At 37.2% G+C, this 12,374-nt stretch overlaps 1 protein-coding gene across 2 annotated transcripts in view; it reads left to right on the top strand.

Annotated features, from left to right (window-relative positions):
• The window catches only part of SLC24A4 (solute carrier family 24 member 4), an 86,246-nt gene that overhangs the window by 49,817 nt on the left and 24,055 nt on the right, over positions 1–12,374 (top strand). The window contains exons 3-10 of one of the 2 annotated variants that reach the window (XM_026047035.1): positions 2,655–2,731; positions 3,813–3,887; positions 6,269–6,353; positions 8,176–8,279; positions 8,922–8,996; positions 10,000–10,025; positions 10,726–10,779; positions 12,007–12,149. In XM_026047035.1, coding sequence (XP_025902820.1) covers positions 2,655–2,731; positions 3,813–3,887; positions 6,269–6,353; positions 8,176–8,279; positions 8,922–8,996; positions 10,000–10,025; positions 10,726–10,779; positions 12,007–12,149 — 639 coding nt within the window. The remainder of the gene's footprint in view (positions 1–2,654; positions 2,732–3,812; positions 3,888–6,268; positions 6,354–8,175; positions 8,280–8,921; positions 8,997–9,999; positions 10,026–10,725; positions 10,780–12,006; positions 12,150–12,374) is intronic. The other variant, XM_026047028.1, reaches the window with a different exon arrangement.

The raw sequence follows: 12,374 nt of genomic DNA, 5'->3' as shown, positions 1-12,374 counted from the left end.
TATTTGTTCAGCAGAATATAAATATAGGGCTACAGTGCTAAGGAAAATATTTCTTCTTCAGCAAATCTTCTTGGCTGTTACATATATAAGGTTCTTTTGACATCTTGGAAAGTATATCCGCATGATAAAAGCATTCCAGATTGCTGCATCTTAACAAATAGCGGGTGGATTATCCTGCAGTATAATTCAGTAAAAGAGTAAGAATGTCCTTTTCACTCTGATTTAATGCTAAGTGTCTTAAAGCTGCAAGGCAACCTGTTTTCCCCCAGAAGTGCTTATTTCCACTACCCTTTTCTCTTTTTTTGAGGAATCAGTGGCTAAAAAAAAATAGTAAAATAAAATACAGAGAAGAGACAGTTTCTCCTATTTTGCTTTTAGAAGTACTTTAATCTATTTGGATCAGTAGGCAAGTACATATAAATGAAGATAAGAGATTTCTCTAGTGCTGGACTTAATGATACTTGTTACCTTTACCATTTGAGGAGGCAGGTCATTGTTAACCTCACAAAATGTTTTATTTTTTGTGTAGTTTGCATTTATATAGCGATGCTGTTTCCTCGGGCTTTTTTTTAAGGCCACAAATCAGTTTACAGCGTAGATGCAGTCAGGAAGCTTTGCTCTTGTCCCTGCTTTGCACGGCCTTGATGACCATGGGGTTCTGTCACAACCCAGATGTGCCTTCTTGAAACTAGACTTGGTCTCCAGGCACTAATGTGCCCTCCAAACCTTTGGATCATATTCTGCAATTCAGTAAGGGGTTGAACATCACTCTGTGGTTGTCCTGATGGTTTTGTGTGTTTACATAAACTATAGCTTTAATTTGCCAAGTGAGAACAGGGCACAACCAAGGTAGAAGGTTTTCCTAGGAGTAGGAAATCACATTCAGAAATATCTGAGCAAAATTTTGTATGTAGTTTTCGTTGTCTAAAGATAAGGCTTGGAAGAAAAGCTGCATCTTGATTGTGAGAAAGCTCTGCTCAGCATACTGAGCATGGATTCTAGTGAGAATTTTAACATTAGGAACGGGACTTTTAGAGCCTAGTGAAAAGCAGTACAGGCATTGCAGTAGGTCACCCTTGTTAAACTTCTGTTTTATGATAAATGTTTTATAGACTATTAACTACAGTAGTTTTCAAATATTAGCTTGAAAGATTTAGGGAGTTTAGATGAGCCACATGAGGTTTACATGTAAAATTCTAAACCCAAACTGCTGCCAATGTTTCCCTTCGGGAATAATTCCTTTTGGGGTAGTGGATACTACTGTGATGACAGAGAGCTCAATATCTTCATCTTTGCATAGAGTCACTGTTCAAGTGTGAGTCAAGCTAAACATAATAGTTATGTATAATAATCATGACAATAGTCATATGTGCAGTTCGAGTGAGAATGGACAAGGCATTTTTGCATTTATATGAATTTCGGAGATTGAAAAGATTGCAGATACTTCAATTTCAAAGACCCAAATTATCTTCTCATTTCTGCCAAAATTTTCAAGTGTGTTTGGTCATTATAGGTAGCTCAGATTTAAGACTCTCTGAAAAATTTAATCTTCAAATGCGCATAGTGCAAAACTTCCTGAAAATTAGGCTGCGTTAAAGTGTTTCGAGTTCACTAACTAAATTCATCAGCCAGATGTTTAATTCCTGGTTTCTGTGTTCACGTTTATTGTTTTCAGAATTATGCTGGAGATTGAGAAAAGAAGACAATTGAAATAAAAAAATGAATTAATATAAATATCATATATTATCCTATTCTTTAGGCCGTTTTGGGTATTTCTTAACCTGCCAGACTTGAATAGCAGAAGGATGATTGTACGGTCATCTGTGTCCTCCAAGTTTCAGTATGTCATGGTTCAGCTCACAAACGTTTTGGAATTTATCTTGCTGTCAATCTGTATGTACATCTGTTTGCTGAGACCAACACATAGACCTAAATAATAATTTCACAACTTCAACCCCTTTGGATTTCAGTGACTGAAATAATTTTCACCCTTCAACTTCCCAGGCTCCTCCCTGACACACTGGAGATCTCTGTTCCTGCCTGTAGGTTTTTTATCTCTTACCTTTCAGCCCCACAATGGATTTAGGTGCTGTCTTTGTATCCACATCTGGAATCCTTTTTTCATGGTCTTTGTGGAACACAGGTCCTTTAAATGAACTCTGCAAAACTTTTCTGTCTGAGAAAATCCTTGGTATTGCTTTAATCTTTTTGAAGTGATTTGCAAAACTGTGGAGCCATATAAAAAAAAAAATCAGTTCAAAACCTGATAGAAAGTTACAACTATTGCATATTTTCTTCAAGGGCAAGGCCTGCTTATAGCCAGGAATATTATTTCTAGATGAATTTTATCCCCATGCTGATCGCTTCAAAGTGTATTTAGAGGAGAGGATAATAAAACTAAGGCACCAAAGAATATGAAACTCATAGTAATCACTAAGGCATTGGAAGGCTGCTAATTAATAACACCTGAGAACCAGTTCTCTGCTCTTTGGAGAGGAAAGAAGCTATGGTGTGTGGTGTGGCATTCTCTGATGTACCAGTTTGAAAGATATGTTCTTATATGATCATATATTTCTACAGGGACAACCTTATTTTTTAGTCTGCCATTTATAGATTCTGTAGAAATTTAAAAACATGTATTTTTTCTCTTTCAGCAATTAATGAATTTCCTCAAGACATATTCACAAATAAAGAACGGCAGCAAGGAGGGGTTCTGCTTCATATCCTGGCTGTAAGTTTTCCTCTGCCACGCTTCCTTTTTATTTTCTGTGCATTTTCTTGTAAGATGTTTCTCATCTTAAATAGAACTGTGTCTGTACAGGCATGTTTCTAATAGTTCGATTTCAGATTTTTAGTATGTCTGTATGGGTGCAAATGCTCAAAGGGTAACATTTCTATAAAAAATGACCTTGCCGGTCTGGATTTGAAATGCTTATGCATTCATCATCTCGGAGATAAAATCTTGTCCCTGTGGATACCAGAAGGATTTCTGTCACCGATTTGTATATATTTGCAGTTCAACTTATATATACAAGGTTTGGGATTCCTTCGTGGATGACAGCATGCATGAGGAGCAATCTTTTGATGCTTTTTCGTTTCAATTGCACCTCTATGCCAAAGATGCAATTGTAATACAAAAAACACCCTGAAGAAATACAGAAAATGCCATGTGGAGTTTTACATTTTATGGTAGAAAAAGTGAAATAATTACGGCCTGCAGGCTCCAGTTTTCCATTCTCAGCTCTGGGAAAGTAAAGTAGAAAGGAGTTTTGTTGGGTTGAGAACAGCAGGATTAGTAAAGCCCACTACAGAAGCACAGAACACAAAGGCTCATAAGACAGTGGGTTTTCACATGTGTACATGAAACTGCCACCAGCCCTGAGAGGTCTCCTGTGGCGAGCCAAGGTCGGGCATGCTGATTCCCAGATGTGATTATTTCTTGTGTATTCTTAATCAATGTGGTGTTGCTTTATATTTAATTACATGGCCCAATAACTATCTGAAAATATAAATGATGACTATTTCAGTGAGCAAGACTCTGCCTGTTATATTATTATATTTGAATCCTATTATGGCATTCTATTCAGTCAAACTATGGTAAATTTAAACTTAATGTAGCATATGATCTCTTTTTGTGCCCTCAACTGATCAGCAGAGGGGCTTTTTTGTTTTTTACAGAATGGATGAAAAATGAAGCCATATGTTCTTTGTTCATTATTAGAAAACTATTAGAAAAAAAATCTAGTGTTGCTTTCTCTTTCTTTCTATATGGAGGAAATATCTGAAGTATCCTGACTTTATTTTCTTTACAGGCTCTCTATATGTTCTACGCTTTGGCTATAGTGTGTGATGACTTCTTTGTTCCATCCTTAGAGAAAATTTGTGAGGTAGGTTAAATAACTTCATTCACCTTTAAAGGCTGGTTAGAATACGTTATGGTCCTACGCATTTTACGCCATCTTTGGAATTCTTTCCTGTGAATTTAGTGATTCCAGCCCTTTTCAAATGGATGATCTTTGAAGGTCTTTTCCAGCCATAATGATTCTGTGATCAGGTTTTCCATCAAACGGCTCACCTGTGCCTTTTGCTCACATGCTCATGATGTGCTGTGAGCACATTGGTCCTCTTGATGACACTCAAGGTTCAGAAAAACTGATTTAATGAGAACATTTGCCAAATCCACTTTTAGATACCTGAAGCACCTAGGTAGAATGGCTATGACATATGGGTGAATTTGGTTTATTATTGTACTTCTATTTTGTAAACTTGGAGGAAAAAAAGTGGCACATATGGAAAAATTAATATGTTGGCTCGTCAAATTATATTGCCAGTCTATATTTATCAGCAACAGGAATTAGACTGTTTATACAGCCATATAAAAAGTGAGAAGAGTGGGAAAAGTGCGTATCTTGATTCAGAACAGGAATATATTTACATATCCAAAAATTTAGTGAGATGTCAGAGCTGTTTCCCTGCCTGATGTGCTCAGTATTGGCTTCCATCAGTCATAGCTGATGTCAGGGAGAGTTTTAAAACTGATGGCAGTATAGCACAGAGAAGCAGTACAAAGTATACTTGAAATCCCACATAGAGATAATAAGATATCAATATTTGGAAAGGAAATTGTTAGCATTATAACTAAAGTTATAGGATATTTTATGAGGAAAGCCCTCTTAAATCAGCCCCGTGACATTTCATGGTAGTTTGTAGTACTGTAGGCTTTTATTATTCAAAATGAATGTAATTCCTTTACATAATTTCTAAGAAGACTTTGCAAAATTACATACAGGTTTCTACTTTAGTTGATCAGAAAAGGGTGGAATTCATACTCGGCATATAAATCTTGTGTTGGAGAGTGCTGTGGTTAAATACTGCAAGACAGGTACTAAATACAAAACTAGAATTTGACTCTTTATGACAAAGTAGAAATATTTCTCTCATTTTTAAGCAAAACTGCTTATCTACAGTTTCTGAAAATCTCTTTTAGATAGTTTTAAAAAAAACTCTTTATTTTTCCATGAACATATGTGGCGAATTCCTCTTAACATTATTCAGAGTTCTGTACTTACCAAGAGGAAGACAAATGAGAAAATGGAGGAGGCAGTCAGTATCAGCTAAATATTCCATAAGGATATTTTCTTTCCCTTTAAGGATGTGCTATTTTACGCATGCACCTTATACACCCTATTTAAATTTTACCAAAATACTGCAGTTGATCTTTGAAAAAATCTTTGCCTCCTGTCTTGTGTTCTGTTGAACATTTAAGACAGCTTAGAAGAATTCAGTTCATTAACACACTTAATGTTTTTAACCTCTTCAGCACTGTAACTGGTAGTAAATCACATGGTAGAGCAAGGGCTTGCATTTCTGCTTTGTCAAGTTCTCTAGCATGCCTGTGTTCACCAGCCACAAATGGTGCGTGTTGCCTGAGAAATACTCTACTTTTGCACTGCTCTTTTGTTATCAATCACTTTTCTGCCCTTGAAGGAGAGATGAGATAGTAATGATGAGTCTAGAGAGTCTCAAAAGGAAAAAAAAATCCTCCATAAAACCTTCTTTATAGTTCAAGGGAAAGATCCTCAGGCGATATGAGATTGACGCAGCCCACTTGTGGAGCTGCACTGCCTTGTGCTGGCCTGAGAGCTCTCAGGGACCTATATCCTATTAGAGCTCAAGAGGCACTGTAATAAAAACAGATCCCGCTGTAGCACACAGGCTTCCATGTCTAATTGGTCTCACTTTGTGTGTGTGTCAGTGGACTCGCTTTTGATTTATGCAGTTGTTAGTGAGGTCAGAATCCGGCCTGCTGTTTACAAAATGGATCCACGGAGGTTACATTTTTCTCCTATTGATTTTTACTGTCAGATTTTAGAAGCCTCAAGAAGAGTAAGTCTTATGATTGCATTTAGAGTTCCTGAAGTGAAATTGTGAAAATGATTCAAGATGAATTTGCAAGCTTTTAGGGTCTACAGGAATGTCTTTCTCTAATCAGACACATCTAAGCTACAATCAGCTATTCAGCTGTAAATAAATAGAAAATGTTATCTAACAGCTCACTGATTTAGGGTATAGACATCTTATTTGCCCAAACTATATTTGCGTCTTAAAATTCTATGTATCTATTTCTATATCATAGTGACTGTTCAGCCTTTTACAGCATCATGAGCAGCAAATGTTTTTTTGAACTGAGGGATTCGATAGAACTGCACCATGTAAATTAGAGTACATTGCTGAAATAATCAATACTTTTTTTCTTTTTTCCCCTCAGAAACTACATCTGAGTGAAGATGTTGCTGGAGCCACGTTCATGGCTGCAGGAAGCTCCACTCCAGAGCTGTTCGCATCTGTTATAGGTATGGAGCCCACACACGGGCTTTTATGAGACCTGCTGTTAAAAAATCAGCAGCAGATCAAGCAGAGGTATCCAAAAGTACTACCATTCTTTTGTCACTTTATAATCAGCGATTATAGCTGTCAGCCAGTCTGTGTTTCACGGTATAATTAACTACTCAAAACATCTCATGAAACAGTGAGTCTCCTCTGAAAGCAGAGAGAAACGACTGATTCTGAACATAAGAAGCGAAAGCTGAGTTTTATTGCAGCCCTCTGGGAGAGAATTAGAAGCATCTGATGATGCTTCTAGCTTCTTTTTTCACAAATAAAGGGAATTAATTTTAACAAGGAAGTAGGAGAACAGGAAACATGAGAAAAGAACAAATTCAATAATGTACAGATAAGCTAGAGCTGCTAAAGTCAGAAAGACATGATGATATTCTCTGTAGATTAGTTAAAGAATTACTTGAATGAATCCATGAACTACTAAAGATTATTGGCACAGAGTGTTTAAATGGCAATTGTACTGTCAGGAAAGAAGGACACAGGAATTCCCTGGGAGGAGTCTGCACAAAATACGCTGATAGGAAAGGGGAAAGCAGCAGATTTGAAATGTGTTTCTTTAGTCAAACTTAGCTAGGTTTATGATACTGTTCTGACTGACAGTCTTTCAAACTTTTGGGAAGGTAAATAGGATGGAGAAAGATCTTGATCAATATAAGATAAAAAAAATTGCAATTTAATCAGGGTCAATGCAAAGAGTAAGCATAAAACGAAGTAGATAGATATAGAGAGTTAAGAATGGTTAGAGATCTGTAGATCAAAAAGGACCATAGTGTATTTTAAAAGAAGTGGGAGTCAAACAGAAATGGATGGTGGGATGTTGCAAATAGCTTTCATTTTGGCACATATTAACTGCAGCCTTTTGAGTAAAGTATGGGGTTTTCAAATTATCCTCTTTTACTCAGTTGTGTTAGGACCTATTAAGGTTATTATATCCAATTTTGGTATTGTGCTTCAAAAGAGTTGCAGACAAATTAGAGCAAGTATAGAGAAGAAAGAAAGGCTAAGAGGCTCAGAAAGTATTATTTATAAGGAAAGCTTGAAGAAAGTGAATGTAAACCTTTAAAGCCTCCTTTACTGGAATATTTTAAGTACAAGGAGAGATAGCCCTGTAGTATGATGTAGATATATCTGGTCCTGCCTCAGTGGTGAAAGTTACCTTAGATACCCTTGGAGCCTTTGATTTTATTTTCAGATGTGTCTTTTGTTTTTCTGATATGCTTTTGATATCAGTAAGTATATGATGCATCCACGGGTTCTGTACTAAGAGAAAGGGCTAAGCTGGTGCTAGAACTGCATAAATCCAAAACCTGATTCTTTACTGGCATCAGAAGGCACGCATTACACGCAACACAGCTGCTGTCTTTTTGAGGGAAGAATCTCTTACCACTGTGAGAGCTAAAAAAAAGAGCACACCAAATATTAAATGCCTGGAAGAAACGTTTGTGTGTATGGAATTATATTCCATGTTCTTAATGGGATAGAGTTGTTTATGTTTACTCTAATGGGTTACTACACCAGTAACAGCTAAGCTGTCAAATACAGGACTTACTATTTTAGAAAATTTATCCACTTAAACATATAGAGATGTTAAGCCGAAAATGTGGAGCCACTAGCTAGCCTAAAAGCACAAAATACACCATGGAGAAATGAGCATTTATTATGAAGCATGTTTTGATTAAACTTTCAAGTAATCTTTGTTATTGTTGAGTAGTAGGTAATCTGATAGCCTAAAATGAAGTGATGGAGATGATAATGCATATTTTGCCCCCTCTGCAGGTGTATTTATCACTCATGGGGATGTAGGAGTAGGAACCATTGTTGGTTCGGCAGTTTTCAACATTCTCTGCATCATTGGTGTCTGTGGAATATTTGCAGGACAGGTGAGTAAGATACATTCTTTTTTTATGGAGTTCAGTTGCTTCTGTTAATGGGTTTTGTGTGTGCAAATACATCTAAAAATAGAGCACTACTGGAAAAACAATAAAAAGTGGAGGTAATGCCAATGTAGAAAAAAATTTGCAAAACTTTTCAGCTGCATCTCCTAATCCTTTCTGGTCCCAATGATGATCATTCTAGGACCCAAGTGTAAGATTTGCTTCATTTCCTCTGTTGGTGGTCAGACTACGTATCATATTTTTTCACATATACCATAATTCCCACAATGAAGTGGGAATTGTGCTGGCACTGGCTTTGCAGCACAACAGTGAATTCTACTTTATAATTGAAATTATGGCCAATTAAAATTACATTAGTAAGAAATGTCTTTCATTAATGAAAGTTTCTATATTATTTTTCTATTAAAGGTTATTACAGATTAATTGTCTGACAGAATGATACATCGTCTTGTTTCTACATTGGCAGACTGTCTTCTTGTTTCCCCAGGACAGCTATTTATTCCAGAATCCCTGCTAGTAATGATTCTGCTCACACATCTAAGTGGTTGCAAGATGGAGGCCTTTGTTGTAGAATCTTTCTTTTCTTTGTTGTCTTAAAACTGTGGGTTTTTGTTTGCTTATTTTCAGGTGGTGAATCTCACCTGGTGGGCTGTGTTCAGGGACTCTATGTACTACACATTATCTGTGATCATACTTATAGTTGTAAGTAGTTCCCTTGCCAATCAGTGTGTTTTGTAGCTTGACTCTGCATGTTCAGTCTGCAAACAATTGATTTATGTTGCTGAACAAGTTTCATAACTAGTTCTAGTGACATCCAGGAGTGAGTGCTCAGCAAGATGACTCCACAGCCTGCTCCAAAAGAGAAAGCTTTGTGCAGTGCTGGAATATGTCTATCATATATATTTTGTATCTACAGCCTATAACATTCTGCTATTGGTAGACAGGGCAGTCAGCACAATTTTGACCCAAGGGGGACTGCTTGTGGCAGAAAGTTTTTGAGCTCTATTTCAGAAAGTTTTTGAGCTCTATTTTAGAAAGTTTTGCCTCTATTTTAAATAGGGAAGGTATCTATTTTTTGCTTCTACATATTATTTTTATTACACATATTCTTGTCAACCTGCCCATATGGGTAAATTTTACTAAATAGATCGCATATAATGTTCTGTTCATGTAGGGCAGTGTAGTAATTCCTGTGAATATGCATTTACTGCATGTTGTGGCTTGGAGGGGGGAGAATATGCTTAGTTTGGTTTGTAACAAGTGTGAAAGACTAGCTGACCATTCAGTTACATTAAATTAACTAGGATGGAGTAAATCATGTATAAGCAGCTGGCCTAAGAGCAGAGGTGAAACAGCTGCCTGCTCTGCTAAAATTAGATTAGCTATGAAAGGATTCAGTGCTTTATGTCTTAAGTCTCTTCTAAATACATGCAACTTCACCATCTTTTAGAGTTGCACAGTATGTGTATGTGGTGGGGGGCGTGCATCTATCTGTCTTTCATTGATAAAAATCACTGAGAAGGATCTGGGCCTTGTGTGAAAGATTTGTGCTTTGGAGCTGTAAAGGACAAAGTGGCCAAAGTGGGGATCCGGTAGTTTCTGATTAGATATGACAGGTGTTCAATAAATTTGACCATTTTTCAAATTAGAAGATAGGTGTGAAAAACTGTCAATTTATGACTTCTTCTTTTTTTTTTCCTTATAGTTCATATATGATGAGAAAATAGTATGGTAAGTTAAGTAAGTTGTTCTCTACAGCCTTGTATTTGCCCTGAGAGATCAGTAAATAGTGTTACAGTGTAACTAGATTTTGTTGTTGTACCCTACAAGTAGGAGTTGACTTCTAGGAAATATTGTTTATTTGCTCTAGTTACATATTTTATGATGAACATTTTATGATGAAAACAAAAAGAAAAATTAATAACTTGGAAACATTAACAAAGTACATAGGTTGTAATTAAGGCCCGAAAGACTCTCACATGTGCAGAAAAGATAACACGTTCCACTGTTCATGTTCTAGTTGAAAACAGTACGTGGGGGTGCTTGGTTTTCCAGAGGGTGGTGTCTCTGGGAAATCTGGGATCCTAGAAATATGTCATATGCATCCTGCAGAGCAGCCCCCTCGCAGTGCTCGCCCTGTGGCTCAGCTCTGAGCTGCCAGTACACCCTGCCCATGTGATGCTCAGAGGGCAGCTCTGGCTTCAGTCTGTGCAGCAGGTTTCTGGGATCCATGCAGTACACATGGTCTGTGTGTACATCTCTTGGAACTTGGAAGTCTTTGCTTCTCCTTTCTGCTGAGACCCCCATATGTGACTCTTTTGTGCACAAATGTGACTTGGACTAGATGTCTAGTGCTCATTCTTACTGAAAACTTGTAAAGGATATAGCTGTTGGAATGGCCATTTAACTGTTTTCCTTTTGTCTCTTTGAGGTGGGAAAGCCTTGTACTCATCATTATGTATTCATTCTACATACTTACCATGAAGTAAGTGCTTTTCCCCTTTCCATGCCCTTTAGCTGCTAATTGGCTGTCCTTTTTTGTGGTGTGATTTTTGTCCTTGGTCCTGCCTAAGGACAATGCAGCCAGTCTTGTTGCTGTGCAGGATTCCTTGCATTTTCATGCGTAATCAGTTTTGCTCCAGGTATGTGCTCAGTTGAGAGCAAATCTTTGGATTGCCTTCAGAGGTAACGTAGGCTTCAGAGATAATTGAGAGGAAATGCTGTTGTGCAAATATATGTAAAAAAGTCCACTGGCTTCTCTGAAGTTTAAGCTCGCAGTCTGTCAGCTATGAGACATCAGCTGCCTATGCACATGCTTATGGGGTGGTAAAATATATTTTATTCCTCTTTCTCTGAGGGGCAAGCTGCTGTGGATTTGCTAATTTTCTAAGTGTATGCTTAAGCTTAGCTGATGGTAACTTCCTCCTCTGGCCATATCTTGATACCATAGTTGCATTATGAGGTTGTATTGTGGTGGGGAGAGAAGTGCTAAAGCCTGAATGCTTTTACCATTTGGGGGACCTCAGTCTCCTCTTTTCTCCCACATCAGGCTTAGCAGAGCCCATTGACAGCACTGCAAGGTTCTACCCTATGGCTCAATAGTGCCTCTTTTCACCAGAAGAGCACAGTCCATATATGTCCAGAAATGTTCAAACACCCATTGTAGGAAACAGACAGAATAGCAGTTTTGTATCGTGGTTTGGTTTTTTTTTTTTTTAATAACTGTTTATATAGATTTGTGGTAAATTTCTTAGGTGTATATTCTTTTGAGAAACCAAACAAAGGTAAATCTTTGGTTCCAAGAGAACCCCACAGATGTAATGAAACTTGCAGAATATGGAGCGGTGTCTCTTGCACTACCACGACAGCAACAACTTGTCTCAAGGACTGTTTGTGTTGTGTGCTTTGTAGTAAGTTTTCTTTAGCATAGTGGGAAAGCCTGCAGCACTTCACATTCCCACATGCAGTATTTCCTCCAGAACTCAATGTTCTCCACAGAATATATTAAAATAATGTTTTTTTTTTTTTTTTGTAGTAGTAGTAGTAGTCTTTGTTTTGCTATTGATTTTCTTCTTTCTCTTAACTTACTAGCTATCAGAGAACATGTATCTAAACTGTGCTAGTCTGCATAAATTGTTCTCAGAGGTCTGAGAATTTGAAAGAGAGATGCAATATACTTGAGCCTTTTCAGACCTTCCCTTTGTACTTTCAGGTACAATGTGAGGATACAAAATTTCTTCACCATCAACAGCAAGAATGTTAGAAATGGTGACACAGTCAACAATGAGCTGGAAGATGGTAATAAATGTTATGCCCCTAGTTGTGATGACCCATCCATTCCATTATTATGGAAAGGTAAGGCTGAGCAGACAGGACTTTGGAAAAGAGTAGTTCACAAAATATCCTTTTTCTTCTAGTGCTGGTGAAAATGTTGTCACTATTGATTCTTAATCAGAAATTTATATTGGATTAACTTTAAAATTCATCAGTAAAACCACTGAAGAAAAATAATAATAAAGAAAAAGAAAACCAACCTGCTTTATAAATCAGCAGTTTTGCTTCATCTTTGATGTTCAGTGA

Source organism: Nothoprocta perdicaria, unplaced genomic scaffold (assembly GCF_003342845.1).
Source record: "Nothoprocta perdicaria isolate Ctin4 unplaced genomic scaffold, notPer1 scaffold_108, whole genome shotgun sequence".
In the NCBI taxonomy this organism is placed as follows: Eukaryota; Metazoa; Chordata; class Aves; order Tinamiformes; family Tinamidae; genus Nothoprocta; species Nothoprocta perdicaria.
This window is presented reverse-complemented; position numbering and strand designations above follow the sequence as displayed.